General features: G+C 43.9%; 1 protein-coding gene across 1 annotated transcript in view; it reads right to left on the reverse strand.

The window, feature by feature from the left end:
- The window catches only part of PRIMA1 (proline rich membrane anchor 1), a 44,069-nt gene extending 26,715 nt beyond the window's left edge, over positions 1–17,354 (reverse strand). The window contains exons 1-2 of the mRNA XM_062495531.1: positions 17,262–17,354; positions 10,963–11,113 (exon numbers count right to left, since the gene is read on the reverse strand). Of these exons, the coding sequence (XP_062351515.1) occupies positions 10,963–11,113; positions 17,262–17,354 (244 nt within the window). The remainder of the gene's footprint in view (positions 1–10,962; positions 11,114–17,261) is intronic.
- Between the last annotated feature and the right edge of the window lie 295 nt (positions 17,355–17,649).

Consider the following 17,649-nt stretch of genomic DNA (forward strand, 5'->3'; position numbering starts at 1 on the left):
TGTCACTTGCAGAAGACAAATTCCCCTCAGGATGTGGGTTCGAGGCTCAGTTCTTCACCTTGCTTGCTGGGTGATTTTGGGACAATTTCCATTCCAACCTTGTTTCTCCTTCTCCAGGATGGGAACAGTAGCTCCATCTTTCTATATGATTGCAAGGTGTAGGGATAAAATGTGCAACATAAGGTTGCATGTCAGCACTGGTGCTATTTCTTACCCAATTCTTTCATAGAACAGACAAGTCCATTTATAAGTACTTCATCTATATTTCTACAAGAACTAGCTGTAATTACCTGACTTTCCTGTCCATCACCGATTCAAGGAAACAGCAGCAAGGCCATAGTCTGTGACTGAACAGCAGAGCACAGCACTGACCTGGAGACAGTAATTCTCAGTTCTTTTGAACAGAGGCACCACTGAGAGACACAGAGATATGCCAGCACAGTACCATCCACTTCATTGCACAAACACACAGTCTAACTCTTCAGTGGCAGCAGTATGGACACTGTAAGCACATATAGTGATAGCCCTTCCAGGTTGTTAATTCCCTTATCTGCTGATACACTCTCCTTTACCAGGGTTTTGCTGAAGCTCTATCATCATTGGCAGAGGAGTAATGAGACAAGCCATAGTGCTAGTTTTTTTTAGTGTGGGTTCATGTCCCTCAGACTGCCTCCTTGCATTAATTACTGTATGGTGATGGTGTGGCTGTAGGTGCTGCATCTCCATCATTGTGTGATGGTACAGCCTCCTATCCCATGGGACAGGACACAGCTGATCAATTCTATAATAATCACCATTACTTTTGAGCCTAATAATAATAATAATAATATTAATAATAGTAATAATCTTCAGTGCTTGACATCCACTGGTCTCAAATATAAAGTTTACAGAGATGAGGATGTATCTCTGTTTCAGATATGATAACTCTGGGTGTCTGATATTGTAGTTGACTCTGCTGAAACCTCCCACACATGGTGGCAGAGGGGGAAAAAGTGCCCTGCTTTTTTCACCATTCCCTGGAGGGTGGGCAAGATGTCTCCTTTTTGGGAGTCACCGTATGTCACCCTCAAGCCCTCTGAAAGCTTATCAGTCTTTCTTTCAGCTCTTACAATGAACAGACCTTCCAAAGAGGGATGATATAGGCTGAAATTCAAACAGCTGACACATGATTTCAAGAGTCTGCACTCTTACAGTTATACCAGTCTTTCACCAGCAAATCATTAATGAGATACCTCAGGGTTGGCAGATTCAATCCCACAGAAAGACAACAGATTTTCTAGGTATAATGTTTTATATACAGATTGAATTAAAGTCCAGATTTGCACAACTCCTTAGAGTTCCATAGTAGTCACATGAGTGGTGCGATCAGTCACAACCTATGCAAAGTGAATAACATTCTGTGCTACTGGTATTAAGACATTATCTTGTAGATCCTTAACAGCTTTTTTAAGAGCTTAAGAGCCTCTAGGTAATAGCAAAGATTAGACAAACCTCACGTCTTAATGCTGACACTTTCTCAAAATTAGTGCCTTTGGGAAAGTCTAAGACAAAACCAACTGCAGACTGAATTTCCTAAAAAAGATTGTGAAAGGCTTGGAAATACTCTGCATATTTTCCTAATGTGTTAATAGGACAGTTTCTAAGGTACTGGTTTGTGTCCAGCTCTGAGAAATAAATATTTTGCCTGCTGGGCACCCCACTATATGAAGAGAGTGACTATAACAGACACATACTTCAGATTGATAAGTGAAGATGGCTCTAAAGAGTTCACTTTAAAAAGAAAGCCATATTGAAAGTCATATGTCTAAGTTTTAGGGAACCGCTGCCTATGTAGCTGATACTTCTGTTGATGTATGGCATCTGTATAAACATAATCCTCTTGTTTGATATTATGTGTTTTATTCCTTTTATCACTTCAACAACTCAGTTATTGCTGGAATTAAGGGCTACAGTGACCACTTAAAAATGTACCTGAAGAGATCAGTTAATAATTCCCACACATACTGCTCTTAAGTTCCTTTTTCAAATTGTATTCAGATTCAACTTAAGGGAAATTAAATTGATGACCCACCCAGATTAAGATGGAACTGAAATGTGAAAGGCCTTCCAAACCAGGTGTAAATTTAATTCTAATGTAAGCAAAATTAAATTTATCAATCAATAATTTTTTCATGCAGTTTCCATAAAATACAGAACACTTAAAAAGGCAATTACATCACATTAACAGATCAAGGCATTTCACCATGCCAAATGCCCTTATATGAAGTCCTCAATCACCACTCAGTGTATTTGGAATGCCCAAAAAGCTAAAAGACAAGGCACAGGTTTCTCCACAGTCACAAATGCAAGCAAACTGGTTACAGTGCTGCCTGCACTGCCCCCAGGCTTTAGGCAGACCATGACCCCCTACTGAAGCTATGGCAGTGGTCACCCCCTGATGTACAGCTCTGAAAAGCTGAGGCAGAGCACCTGCAACTTGCCAAATTGAAACAAGAGTTAAACGAAACCCTCCCTGTGCTCCACTGATAGTCATTTCCTTTGATAAAGACTATGAAATAAAAATATGCATCACTTCCAGAAGGAAAGGAAAATGTCCAGGGATGATTCAAGAGAATCTGCTCCATTGGTAAAAGTCCAGTTTAATAGCAGCATTTGTCAAGGAACAGATCTTTGTCTAAAATTATTTCTAACCAATGAATTGATGAAATACCAGCTCCATTTAAAAGACACTTCAAAAAAATAAAATAATTCATTTAAACAGCCATTAGAGATCCACAATTTGCTGCTATATTTATGTAGTTATAATGCAATATGATTTACTAGTGGAAGGGTTAAATTAACTTGCATAATTATTAATGACAGATTTTGGAAGCAGCAGCATCAGTTATTAGCCAATATTCATAATATATTAATGGACACTGTGTCCTCACTTTGGGATAACGTCCCAAACTTCCAGACTACTGCTTCCTCGACCTGCTACATTGACTTAAATATTACCCTTAAGTTGTAATTACACAAGCAGAGCAACACGTTTATATCATTTTCATAACTATACAATGCAAAAAACCCTCAGAAGAACATATTTCTGTAGGTCTGCTTTACTGAGGTCAGCTGCTTAGCCATTCCTGCTGGAACAGCTTGTGCCAATTAAGCATTTACTTCTGACTTGTCAAGATGAGGCACAACTCCTTCTGCCAGGAGCAGGTGAACCTACAATTACTTGTAAATCAGAAGCCTCTGACTCATCAGTAACTTCACTGAAGATTTGTTATCTTCTTAATCAGTGAAATGGTAGGCATGTACAAATGGACTGCCATCCACAGAAGGAATTAATGTCTTCAGCTTAGCCAACTCCTTCTGCTTAAAAAAAGAATCAAGATGTTGGAGTATGCATCTCTGAGTAGAAAGGACTGTCCTATTGTAGGACCAGTTTAATATGTGATGGTTCTTTTTAAAATTAGACAATCTATAGACAACAGAACTCCCACTGACTCCTGCACTGCAAAATCTGGCCTGAGGCTCTTATTTTTATATAGCTCAAAATGCATTTTCAAGAGAGGGTTTTTCCTTTATATCAATTTATTACTGTATGAAAAATTCAAAACAAATATGCTCTCCTCCCAGAGCAGGGGAGATTTTAATCACTTGTCTAAATAACAATTAGACTTGACAAAACATTTCAGAATTCATTGTGATGCAAAACTCTGAAATGGGAAAACACTGAAAGCTGTGATTGACCATCTGGTCTTGCCAGTGTTTCAAACAGAAAAACAGATTTTACAATAACTCAATATGAGGAGATGTTAGGTGAAAGAGTGACAGCAGAATCCTATCATGAAAATATGAGTATGAACCTTTCCAGTCTTACCTGCTTTCTAGTCACTAATCCTGCTCTTCAGACTTAATATAACATCTCAGATTCTCAAACTATTTCAAATTTTGTATTTGACTGCTGCTTAAGAAATCTCCTCACCATAAATGATTTTCTTATTTTGACTGAGAGGTAAGGACTTGTAACTTTTATTCCTACACCAGAAACAACTGTGCGAAATGGAAAAAAAAGCAGGATTTTGAAGTCTTTATGTCCTTGGTGACAAAATCAGAGTGTGTGCAATTTGAGGCAGAAAATCCAATCACTGCATTTCTGATTTAGATGGGTGAATTCTGTTTAATCCAGTCGTGGATGCTTAATGATTTGATTCACTGTGCTAAGAGTGAAGGTAGTGTCTGTGATGTGAAAACAATATGATGGGCACCTCGACGAGACTCTACTTCTGCCATCATCCATGGCTCCAGGCTGCAGGGCTGGAGTTCAATTTAGATTTGAAAACGTCAGAATCTTACAGCCAGTTCTGAGAGTCACATGCTTCCTGTACACAAAAGTGTATCTGGGAGATGACAAGAATTGAATTTTGGTTTTGCTTTTTAAATTATGAACAATGCTCTCACACAAGACTGCAATTCACAGTGTGACAGCTGTGTTACCAAAAGTGGAAGGGCTTCCCTATTTCAGCATTCTGTTTGCATTTTAAAAAAGTCACTGTCTAGACCAGACTTGCTCTCGCAGTAGCAGTCACTACTGTAAATGTCTCCATGAAGCAGACAATGTGTCCCCTGACATTTTGGGGCTACTCTAGTTCTCCGCTCTTCAGTTTTTGTAGTCACTATGTTGTATGCAGGATGGAAGGAGATGTCTTCTCCATAATATAAAACAAACTCAGCCCTGCCTGTCTGCTAACAATTCCTTTGGGCATCACTTGGGAGAAATCCGCCCAAGATTCCTCAAATGTGTTCAAATATCTCAAAATTCCTCTGAACAAGTCTTTCAGACTTGAAGAAGGGCAGCAGGTAAAGGCTGGTCCTGCCAGCTGAGTTCTTAGGGCCAACAGCTTTGCAGTGGGTGCTTGTAAAGATAGAAAGCCCTCACAGGATGAAATGCCAACTGAAGGGGAACTTAAACTCAGAGCTCTCTGAGATGCTCAGCTGCTCTTGCAGCAGCCTACATCAGACTGACCCGAGCTGATTACTGGGCATCTCGTACTTGAAGACACATCGTGGCCTCCAGGAAGACTTCAATTCATTTTGCAATCACAGCTTCCCCTCAACTCCTGGGGGATAACCAGACCTCTGCCAAGGACAAAAGTTCTTTAGGCATCGAGTAGGCAAATACGTCAGCATCCAAGCACAAGAAATGTAGTGGTGAGCATCAGAACCATGCTCAGCTTTCCTGGTTACTTGAAAACCTATGCTAAGTTTAAGAAGTTCCAGACTATTCCTGTTCTTCAGATTCCTGCCTAATATACACACACTGTGACAGTCTAGAGATGAGTGGCATTCCTCAGGGGATGGTATTAGGACTGGTGCTGTTTCACATCTGCTACAGCAACATGGACAGTGGGATCAAGCACACCCTCAGCAAGGTTACTGATGACACCAAGATGTGTCGTGCAGTCAACACGCTGGAGGGTATGGCTGCCACCCAGAGGGAACAGATGCCATCCAGAGGGAAGGGATGCCATCCAGAGGGACCTTGACAGGCTTGAGCAGCGGGCCTGAGCAAACCTCGTGAAGTTCAACAAGGTCCTGCAACCATGTCAGGGCCATCCCGAGTACAAACAAATTATGTGATGAGAATAGATTAAGAGCAGCCCTGAGGTGAAAGACTTAGGGGTGCTGGTGGACAAGAAGTTTGACATGACCTGGCAATGTGCGCTCACAGCCCAGAAAGCCAAGGGTTTCCTGCATGCATCAACACAAGCATGAGCAACAGGTCGAAGGAAGGGATTCTCCCCACTACTCCATTCCCATGAGACCCCACCTGCAGTACCATGATCAGCTCGGCCTGGAGGAAATGGAGCCCAGAGGGGCCATGAAGATGATCGGAGGGCTGGAGCATCTCTTCTGTGAGACAGGCTGAGAGACCTTCTAGCACCACGCAGTACTTGAAGGGAGCCCACAAGAAAGCTGGAGAGGGACCTTTCACAAGGGTATGTGTGGCTAAGGACAAGGGGTAGTGGATTTAAACTGCAAGACCATAAATTTAGATTAGATGTTAGGAAGAAAGTTTTACTGTGTAGATGGTGAGGCACTGAAACAGGTTGTCCAGGGAAACTGTGGATTCCCCATCCCTGGAAGAGCTCAAGGCCAGTTTGGATGGGGCTTTGAAGAATCTGGTTTAGGGAAAGATATCACTGCCCATGGCAGGGGGGTAAAACTAGATTTTTACAGTCCCTTTAAACCTGAACCATTCCAGGAATCTATGATCCGTCCCAAAAGATCTGAATGTCCTTAGCTTTCCTATTTGCACTGAAGGGACCCTGCATGCTTTCTGAAATTGAGCTGTACATCTGAGCTTATATAGCTGCCAAAAGGTTTCACCCTTCTGGTAGTTGGTCATTTTTATTTTGGCATTTCTACCAGCCCAAATAATGAGTTAATTAGATGCTCTGTCTCCAGAGATAAAGATTTCACTCTGGAAAACAAAATGATACAATTACTGCATAGAGTTTAGAATCCTCTGCAGTGATGTCATTCACTTTGGCTTTGCACTAACATGATTGTGCTTGATCTCAGCTGACAGCTCAGGGCAAACTTCCACTAAGGTCAGGAGCTGTAAAGACTTCACTGTGTACCTATGTGCGAGCATCCAAATGTCAGAGACTGGTTCATGTATCCTGAATTTTGACTGAAGCAATGTTTGACTGGACACTTCCTTCATCCAGAGAGCAGATGGCAATACCATGGACTCCTCACCCAATGTGGGAGAACGGTAGAGCAGAGACAGCAAACATTGCTCACCAACAAGTGAGGAGTACATTCAAGAACATTCTTTCTCCTCCTTGTACCATTTTAAAGTCACTTCTGAATTTATTTTTCATAAACCTTACACAGGTTAAAACTGATACTGACTACAGTATATATCTAGTTCTACCCCCTTCCCCCTTTCCTGATTTGAAAGCCTGGCTTTTACTTCTAGACAAAGTCCTTTCTTCTTTGCAATACCCCTGGAGAAACCTGCCTGCTCATGGAGTATTTAGGGGTTGACAACAGCAGTTTCTCAGATTTTTAAGGGTCAACATCATTTGAACTAGCTTAATCTCATGGGTCTGTGAAGCTGGGTTAGAAATGCTGTCTAAATAAGTATTCCATCCACCTTGTCTTAGTCTTGGCTGAAATCCAGAGACAAGGAGGAAAGCAGATGGAGAGAAAAAAGACACAGTTAATTAAAGGCCAGGTTCTGAGCATCTCTATGGCCTTCAGGTCATTGCAGACATATCTAGGGAGCACACTCAATTTCATTGAAAGTTCCTTCTTCCTTTGCTGTCAGCATCTAAGTTTAGTTGCCCTTAGGCACCTTAGAGCCTCATGAGCTTTCCCTTCACTTCATCAATGAGTGTTTTTCTAGGCATGGGTTAAAGAGCAGGCTGCTGCTTGCATAAGGGGAGTTACTCCGGAAACATCGATGTGCCAAACTGTCTGGAGGAACTGCTGTGGGCTCAGGGACCATGTCTCCTGACAGTCCTCACCATCACACAGTCCCCACCACCCTAGTTACTTCTAACATGGGCTGGAGTCCCTCTCCTCAGAGCCCCTTGGTAAGGTACATATCTATATCGAATCAGACAGCAGTATCTCAATGGGATGACAAAAAACTCCACCTGAAATGAAGCTCAGGAAAGTCAAAACTCAAATAGTCCATGTCTCCCATTTTGTAGAAAAAGGTAAGGGTGAACCAGCAATACTGAGAGACCCAGCATGCACAGGGAGCAGCATGGCTGATGACAGCTTTCATTCACGTACTGTAAGGCAGATGGATTCCCAGGAGGAGGCACAGGTTATGCTGCCATGATGGAATTGGCTGCAGAGCAGAGGCAGTGGAGGCAGGGGTTGGATGGATGTGGCACCATAAACGTAAGTGGTCCATGTGAAGGAGTTAGAAATGTGGGGAAAGGAGACCAGGGGTCATCCCTGAAGGAGGACAAAAGCAGTCTATTTAATTTCCCATATTCATATAGTTTCATTCATTTACTCAGTGCCTCCTCAGATATGCTGAAACACTCTTCACACATTCTTGATGTAAACACACAACTGTAACAGGGAGGTGTCTCCTAAACCAGGGAAAGCTGGTGCTCCTAACACTGCTTGTGATTTTAGACTGCCTGCTAAGCTGTGTGATTCGACTCATTTTCTACAGAGGGAATTTGGTTATTTCCCCTCAGAGTAAGCACAGCATTTGCCAGCTATTGTATGTGAATTCCAGGTTTCTCTGCATTTAATAGATTTTATATAAATCTGTCTGCAGGAAGCAGAGCTAAAGGTTTGTTGCTGGATCAACCTGTCAATATTGTAGTGTCTAATGAGACACTAAATGTACTACAATTGTTCCTAAAAGTCCTCAAGCACAATAAAAGCCTTCCAGGGAGTGATTCAGCTGCTCACAAACAGTTATGCAGTGCCATCCCATACAACCAAGTAGGATTTGTAAAACAATCAGGTGGGATTAACAGAGAGGACACATCAGAGGGTTCTTTGATTTTCCACAGCAGCAGCTGGAGGCCATGTCAAAGAGCACGAGATGCTTCATATAGCAGATAACTGAACTGTCACTATCTGTAGTGACTGGAGTGACAGGATTTTTGCATCTATTGGTTTAATCACCCAGCCCAAACCATGGTAGCTGCTTTAAAGTTGATCTGAATCTCCAGCAACATTCAGTTTGATTTCAGAGAGAGCTTTTAAGGACAGTGCCTAGCAGACTTCAGCCTTTAGCGGCTCACAAAGCTCTGAAAGCAATTCCAACATCTTTATGTGGGACCTCATGGCACAGACACGGCACCTTGTAAATGTAAAAATCTTGCAGCTCCTGGACTGCTGTTTTTTTCAGATGTCATTCCAGTACTAAATTTTATTCACTTAGAAAGTGCAAAGTGCAACTATAGCATCAACCCCTTCACAATAGCTTTTGGCTCTTTACTTCCCTCTCCTCTGAATACCATTTAAAAGCAATGTCTATAACATCAATATTTAACCACGAGGCTTGTTCTTTCTCCCAAGGAAGGGGATTGCTGTACACATGGACTAAATCACAGTGCCTAGACAGCTGATGGTAATGAAAGCATCATTCAAAATGAGGCACTTGATTGCTACTCTAAAGCTTACCAGTGAAAGAAATGTGTAATCTATTTTTTTCATTGTATTTGAAATGAAGTCACTTGCTTAAATATTAGTCATCTGGATTTATATAGCTCATTTTTAGAACTGTGTTAGCACCTGGCAATCCAGCCTGAGAAAGCATCAGGCTATCCCAGCAACAGACCCATTTGATTTCTTGTTCTTCTTTCTGCAATGTGACAGATTTCTTTTTTTCTGACATGATTTATTTCCCACTTGACAGGGGACAAACCCATGTACTCAGAGCAGCTGCCTGATGGAGAAGAAGCAGCCTGGCAGTGGTGCTCCCTTCCTAGTGCAGCTGGTCAGCAGGGCTGGTCCCTGTACCAACACTCTGCCACATCTCCCTCAGGGCAACAGGGTACCCCAGGTACAAGAAAAGAGAGTGACAAAGTACTTTATATTCTGGCTGTGATACAAAGAACAAGGTAATTTTCCATATTACTTTCCATGACATTTTCCTGAACATTGAAAGAGATTTTTCCTGCTATAAAAGCTATCCCTCTCTGCTTTCCCAGCTGTCTTTGTACATCCTTTCCCAAGTGTTTCACTGTTGGCTTTTCTCTTCCCTTGCCTTAATTTTCTGCAGTGTAGCACAAGTACAAAGCATGCTCCTGGCAGAAAAGATACTGAAAAATCCTGCCTGTCCTCTGCCTAAGAGCTGTGCTGAAGCTTTCTTCATGTCTTCTGCACATCTGGACATGGCACTGATAAAGACAAAGAGCCAGATGATGATACCTAATGATTTATTTTTCCTTGGGGAAAGTGCTGGAGGTACTGGATACACTTTGCAACACTGCTCCCAGGAGAGTTTATATAAGCAGGGAGAAGAATTAGCAGGCAGCCTTATAGGGAGAGACAAATTTATGAATATGCGTAAGTGTTAAGGAGATTTACTGGAATGCCAAACACCCAGGATCCAGTCTGTGTCCCTGAACCCAGTGGGTGCATATAGAACTGGGAAGGCTTCTCCCACTGTGCAGGGATCATGGGGACAGATATCACTCTCCAGAAATTATCTGTATGTCAGGGATCACAGGAATACTGATGTGGAAAGCAGCTGCAGAGCTAGCCAGCAGGAACTGAAGGCACCAGGTGTGCTGGGCATGGGGATGTATGGCTGGAAATAAGGAGGAGCTTGGATGCAATGGGTAAGGCTTGGGAGCACAGATTTTTATGAAGAGAACGAGATTAGTCTTAGCCTGTATGTGCATTAGTGGGAAAACTGCTCACTTGCCATTGACTCCTGACATGCGTCCTATTTTTGTAACGGTTGTGAGCAATTTAAAACCAGTGAGCCTGACTCACTACTATGGTAAACTGTAATGCTCCAGTGTCTTGACAACAGTCAAACATACTGAATGGTCTAGACAGAGTGTTTAGATTTTTGTCTGCTTATTAATTAATTTGCCTTGGAGCACTCAGACCTTCAAGTTGCACACCTGGCAAAAAATGGGGTCAAGCAACTCAAGGGGCAGTACAGCACTATGTGTCTGTAGGAAAGCATTTCCCAGGGCTAGGGGATTAGGGAACCATTTAAATCCAGGGAATCATATGTAACACTATGAAAGGAGGGAATTTCTCTGGCTTTCCTCCAAAAGCCAAGCATTATTCATTGATCAGAAAACACATCTCCAGCTCTACTGAGAGCATTTCTTCTTCCATTTGCTAAGTGGGAAATGACAAATGAGCTAGCTGTGCCCTTTCCCACATCCTTTCTCCTGTCTACCCAGGTGTCCCCATTGCTTTGCCCTCCTTCAGCACACCACAACTGCACCAGTAGCTACTTACTTGGCACCTCTAGCAACCTCGGGGGCGGTGGAGGTGGAGGAGGTGGTGGTAACAGTGGAGGTGGCCTGCACTGGCAAATTTCCTGGCAGCTCTCTGTAAATTTCTCTGCTACAGGCTTGGAGCATGACTTCTGGGGCTCACCCTGAGTGATCTGTGAAGAAACAAGTCATTGCATGAGCAGCAGAACAGTGAAAGCTGACGAATGTCATTTTTAGACTTGAGTACCTGAGTGCCACCTCAGACCTATAGTGAGAACTGAGCTAAAGTTCCTAAGATGTCCCTTCCCTACATGGTCCCAATTTTTGATATTTTTTTCTTATTTAACACAGTCTCTTCAAGACCTCTTTCCCTCTGTCAAATTTGGTAGATTGACCAGCTGCTTTCTGAGTTATTATGGGGTAAGGAGAAGGCAGGCAGTGGCAGACAATACGATTGCATAAGCCTTTTTTCCTTAAGAAAGCCATCTAGCAGCATGCATTATTCACAGGGTCATTGCTGCAAGCCAAAGAGAGCTAATAAAAATTACAAGACAGTTAGGGTCAGGATTATGTTCATTTTCCTTATGGCAAAACTGAAAGCCAGAGGACATCCCTCCTCTGCTTTCCCAGCCTCACTTGAAGTTCAGAGAGCATTTCACAGGGTGTTTCACTTCCTGCAAAGAGGAGAGGCTACCACATTTTAATCATCTGTGGACCACAGCAATAACATGGTTTAAATGGAAATGCCTCCTGTGAGTTGCAGTATTGGCTAATAATAACAGTGAAGGTGAGGCATTGCAGAACCCAAGCATAAGCACCACTTGGCCATGGGCAGTGATTTAACCAGTACTGGTATACGATATATTCAGTAGCTTGATCTAGTCATGACAAGGACTATTTATTAGCAGCATGTTTTTCTTACCAGAGTAGCATTTACATAACTAGGGATTCAAGGAATATTCAGTATAATTCGGTAAAATATAATGCTACAAAATGGAGTCAGTCCCCAATGAAAAGGAAATTTGCTGAGCATCACAAAAGCTTCTGAGAGGTGCTAACTTTAGAGGTCTCTAAGCTAGCTCTTTTTGAATGACTTATACAGGATACAATTTCAAAGAGACAAAGCAAAGGCTAAAAGATTAATAAGCAAGTTATCTAACAAGCACTATGAGTGTAAGTATTAGAAAACCACCTGGGACAGGCTTGTGTCCTGCTAAAGCTAAGGACAGTTATGCTAGCATATTGTCTTGTACAGTTTGGTCTCAGGCGGGTTATTGTCCTAAAAGTTTTGGTCTAAATCATCTTCTTCAATTAGCTTTTTTCCACAACATGCTGGTCATTACAAAGAAGATGTCTCATGCCATGTTTTCTGATCTGATTTAGGCAGACTTCTTCTGCCTCTCTGGCAGGGTCACCCAGGGTTGCCTTCTCCCCACTTCTCTCTCCTGCCCAAGTTTTGCTTCCCTTTTCCTGCCATCTCTGGGCACACAGTGTGTCTCCTTTCCCCTTTCAACCCTGGCCCCCAGCACAGCCAGTGTGCCTCTTCCACTACCCCCAGCTGGGCACCAAGGGGGCTGCACTGCCCGCAGGAAAGCTGTATACAGTAGTTTTATATGTTTCTGGCCAAAAAGAGAGTCATGGCTAATTAAAACAACATCACTGCACAAAGGACGCATTCCCATGCGTAGGAGGTTTCTAAATGCAGAAAGACGCATTACTCTGGCCTCAGGGAAATGGAGGTAGGGCTTTGTTGATTAAATATTATAGGGAGGGAGGAAAGAATAGAAAAGGCTACATGTAGCTAAGTTGGAAGGACGGCTCAGCACAGCATAAGGCAGAAGGCACAGTTCTTTAAACAGCTTGTCTAAATCTATTACCAAACATAGGGAAAAACAAATTCAGCACAAGCGCTTTCCAACTTTCCCCTTCATCATCAGGTAACAGTAAGAGGATGGTTAAAGACCATCCCAGACATCTTCCAGGAAGTTACACAAACTCTCTGAACACTCTAATGAATCAAAGCAACTTGGCTGCGTAATCCCTCATGGCTAGTAATAAATCTGTCCACTAAGAAGGTTTATTTGTTTTTAAAGTAAGTGATCCCAGGCAGCAGAATATCCTCCAACACTGCTCACATGAGGGGTTGGGGCTCCAGGCACGCTCCCAAGAAGAGCCCTGTGAGAGAAGCGTCCTTCCCGTGCAGTGTCAGGGGCAGACCTGGGGTACCTCCTTGTTCAACAGGTGTGACAAGATTTACTGTGCTGGCACGAGGAGGTAGGGCAGCACCTCTCCACTGGCATCGGCAGCTGATTAGGAAGCAGCTATTAACTCCTAGCTATAGCTACAGTCCCCTGCCTAGGCCCTCGGTTATTGGATCCTGAGAGCTCACTACAGTCTTGCACGAGGTAGTGTGATGGGAGAGGATGGATACAGGGAAGAATAACATTGAGCAGACTTGGAGCCAGCTTCATTTGCAGATCAGAAGCAGCTTTGCATATATAAGTCTGAAGACAGCGCTGGTATGGCAAGGCTATGTTGTTGACTTATTGCTCTAACTTAATATCAACCAGAACCAAAGGCTTTCTCTGTCTTTTTTTAGAGCTATTGACTGCTTTTAAATCCCTGGAGGCTCTCCTACCTTATGCTGGTAATAGAGTGTCTTCAGAAAATAGTGGATAATTTTGTCAATTACTTTGCAGGCAAGATTAACACTATCATGGCCAGCCACTTGCTGCTCCTGCTCTTGTCTACTTTAAAAACATTATTTTAGGGGGGAAAAAAAGAAAAGAAAAAAAAAAGAGGAAATTTTGCTTAGTTTCTCAATACTTTAGCCTGAACCTCTATAAAAATTTCCCATGCTCATTTTTAAATAGTTGGGAGAGAACTGACATTTAAAAGCATGGGCTTTATCACCTATTTGTTTCTCTTCTCCTGTCACTGGGTGAAATGTGTGGTTGTTAGAAGATAGAAGAAGGAACATAAATATTACCTTGACATGTTTGTCTTAAAGGCTTACTTTTAAAAACAAAGATATTTTAAGTTGGTTGAAATCTGCCAGGAAAAGGAAAGACCCAAATCGAGGCTGAGGGCCTCGGGGAGGAAAGAAATAGTCAAGGACTGCAGCAAGAGGACAGAATAGTAACAGTAATATAAAGCAGCAGATAACAGTAGCAAGATAGAATCAGGGGGAAAAAGGAAGTCATTTGGCTCCTTTTCAAGAAAAAAAAAAATCCCTCTGTTGATGTCTATTAGTCTTCTTATGAAAGAAATGAAAGCTATTACTTGTGTCTTCTAAAGGTAAGCAGAAAAAATAACTAGAAAATATGCTTTAGGGAACAATCTTGCTCTGGCAGGAGATGATTAAATAATACTCCATTGTTTCTTTCTTACTGTCTGCAATTCAAGCTGCCTTTACAGCACGTGGCAGGAAAAGGATTTGGAAAGAGTCACACCTTTCTATGGCCGGGTCACCTAAAAGACTCTGGCCTCAAACTTTCCTGCTTATTTGTTCTGGCAGACACTTCCATGGCCCCAGAGCGGCTTTGGAAGACCTTTGCAAGTAAGGTGTAACCGGAAACCCACCAGGCTGCCAGGCAGTTTGTGGCACAGAGGTTGCCTTGGCAAGGGATCACCTTTGGAGATGGATGCACAGGGCTTGGTCCCTCGCTCTCCCAGCCATTCCTCCAGCTGCTGGAGGTGCCATGAACACATTTTCTTTGCCTATCTGAAACTTGGTCGCTTGTTTGGCACGAGGCTTTCTTAACACATGAGCTGTTGGCCAGTCTAGGCACATGCTACTTGGACTTCAAGCTGATGCATGTTTTCCCTGCTCCAAAAATGAGTAGAGTTGACTTTACGGATTTGTGCATTTGATGTGGACATGTTTTGCAAAGAGGACAAATGTTTCAAAATACTTATGTAAATGAAAATCTGGTCCACAAATATCCAGGGAAGAACAAACAGAAAGTGGTAACTGGTGGCTTCCTTTTGCACTCTCTGTCAAAGTTTGTGCCTGTGGAATACTTCTCTTTAATCCAAGATTTCTTTTAGAAACAGTGATCCTAGTCCTGCTTTGCATACCGTGGAAGGACAAATCTGCTTTTGGTCAGAACTGTTTAGTACTTCAGTAGAGTCCCATGGGGTTGCAGCAGTCCACAAGCATGTTCTACTGAGTGGGATGGGAAAAGAGGATTAATACAGTCCCTGGAGGGTGGCCTTCTTGTGACTTTTTTAATCAGGTTAAAGGAGCAGAGCTATAACAGAAAAGTGCAGTTGACTGAAGGCACAGAGACCTCTAAAAGCCTGCTGATGTGGCAAGAGCTTTGTCTCTTGGAAGCAGTCTACAGAGATGAGATGAGATCTCAACACCGCTGCATAAATCCCAGGACAGTTCTGTGCAATTCACAGCAGTTAATCCAGATCCATGTTTACAAAACCAGAAAAAAATATGTCCTTGCTATTTATCATGGCCCTTTCTGCTCTTTTTAAAATTATGTCAAAAGCTTCTGACAGAATAATCCCTGTTGTCACAGAACTGGCTACCTCACTAATAAGAAAAGACTGTGGGTTTTGTTTTGGTTTCGTTTTTAGGAAGATAACTGCTTCTCCACTGATTAGCATCTGACTGATTATCTTAAGTGTCTCAAGGCGGGGCCTAAAGAGGGAATGCCGAGGTGGGAGGGAAGGCAATGCCACACTAAGTCATTGTGGGGACAAATGAGTGAGGAGGGGCTGGGGGATGTGAGAAAACACAACTGCTGCTATAGATGGAGCAGGGGCAGGGGAGCGGCAACATTACAGAATTAGTCAAGGAGAGAATGGCTTGTGAGACTGAAGATAAGAGCAAGGATTATGACTCAACATGGGGAAGGGAATCATGGGAGGGGTTCAACGAGGAAGGAGTTTCAGTCGCAGGAGGGATGGAAGGCTGGCATGCCAAGGAGAATTCCATACCTGCCCCTTTCCATTGGAACCAGCTAATGGGAGCCCTAGATAAAACCTAGCTTTGAAAAAAACTGGAAAAAAGCTGAAGTATGAGCGGGCTTATTGTTTATTCTTCCACAGAACAGCAAGCGATAGCACAAGTACAGTTGATGAATGGGACATTCATACAAATTCTAAATTATTGCAAGGAAAGGCTGTTTGGCTTTTGTATTTCTCAGAGCCTGTTCCAATTTTTATAAATGTAATTGTTTTTGAAAGATTGTTTTGGATCATGTGAGTAGTTTGCCACAAAGATATTTATCAAAGGTTTTTTTCTCTGCTCAGTTGACTGATAGGAGAGACGTTGCAGGAGGCATCTCTTTTCACCTAACTGTGCTTCCTTGAAAAATTCAGTTACAGTTTAACTTAAGATTAGCTACCTAAATACTTGAGGAGGACAGCAAGAAGGTAACACTGGCAGAATTTTTTTATGACAGGACATTGGTTTAAAGGTTGTTTTTGTTGTATTTCTGTCCATTTTACTCCATAAGGGGCACAAATCCTCTTTGTCATTCATGGCAAGAGACAAGATGCTAAAACAAACAACATCTCTCTTTAATCTCTTGGGAGTCACTAAGTTTAGATCAGGGAGTAAAAGACGTGGAGTCTCCACTTTGTTTTTCCAAGAAAGAAACTGTAATTGGTCTGTTCATGAACGGCACTTGGCTGGCTCATCAATCACTTCACTGGAGACATATATTATAAATAAACTTTAAAATATCGAAGTGACGCATTTGAGCTGCGCTCTACTGCTGTTCTGATTCTCCAAACTGGATGGGCGCTCTCCCTCACTGTATATCAATTTCTCCCAGTCTCTCTTGCTGGCCACCCACATTACAATCAAGGTCACACAACACCACAGCGTCGGAGTTGGCAAAAGCTGATTCAGCCCTTTACCCAGAAAACCCTCAATTCAATTCGCAATCAATACCGAAAACCCACGGCAAGGCTCCGCTCCGCCGCTGCCTCTCTCCGTGCATCTTGCCATCAGCAGCAAAATGCGCTTCTCAACCATCTGACCGCCGGCGCGCCGAAGAAAGTCAACTCCATCCTGCTAGGACCGAACACTCTCGGACCGAGTTCAGCGCTCCGGGGCTGGCTCCGGTCGCCCGTCCCGCACACCCGCCGTCCCGCAGCACCCAGCAAGGGGGGCCCTCGCCCGGCATAGAAACAGCTCTCCCGGCTTTGGGGCCGCCTGCGCGACCACCGCCCCGCCACGGCCTCCTCCCCGCAGTGCCGGGGGTCCGGAGGGGCTCTGGCCGCGCCCCCGCTTCTCCCCCGCCCCGGCCCCGCCGCCCCCCGCGCCCCGCAGCTGAGAGCGGGCTCGGGCGGCCCTACCTGGAGGGACCCCCAGAGCGGGTGGAGGGCACAGTGCAGCAGCAGGGAGGGCCAGCAGTAGCGGAGCAGCCCCAGCAGCTGCCGGAGCAGCATCCCTCCTGGGCGGGCGGGCGGGGGTGCGGACTCCGGGCGACCTGGGGAGGGAGCAGAGCGAGCCGGCAGCAGAGGCGTTGGCTCGCACCCATCCCCGGAGCGCGACTGTCCCAACTTTAATTCTGGAGGGGAGGGAGGGAGGGAAGGCGGGAGGGAAGGAAGGGGGGGAGGGAGGCAGGGAGATGGGCGGGTGCGGAGGGGAAAGAGTGGTCGGGAAAACCCACAGCCCTGCAAGTCCCGGCTCCCTCGGCATGGAGACGCGCCTCCCGCCCGCCCTGCCCGCCTCCCTTCCCCG

This window comes from Cinclus cinclus, chromosome 6, assembly GCF_963662255.1.
Source record: "Cinclus cinclus chromosome 6, bCinCin1.1, whole genome shotgun sequence".
Classification (NCBI taxonomy): Eukaryota; Metazoa; Chordata; class Aves; order Passeriformes; family Cinclidae; genus Cinclus; species Cinclus cinclus.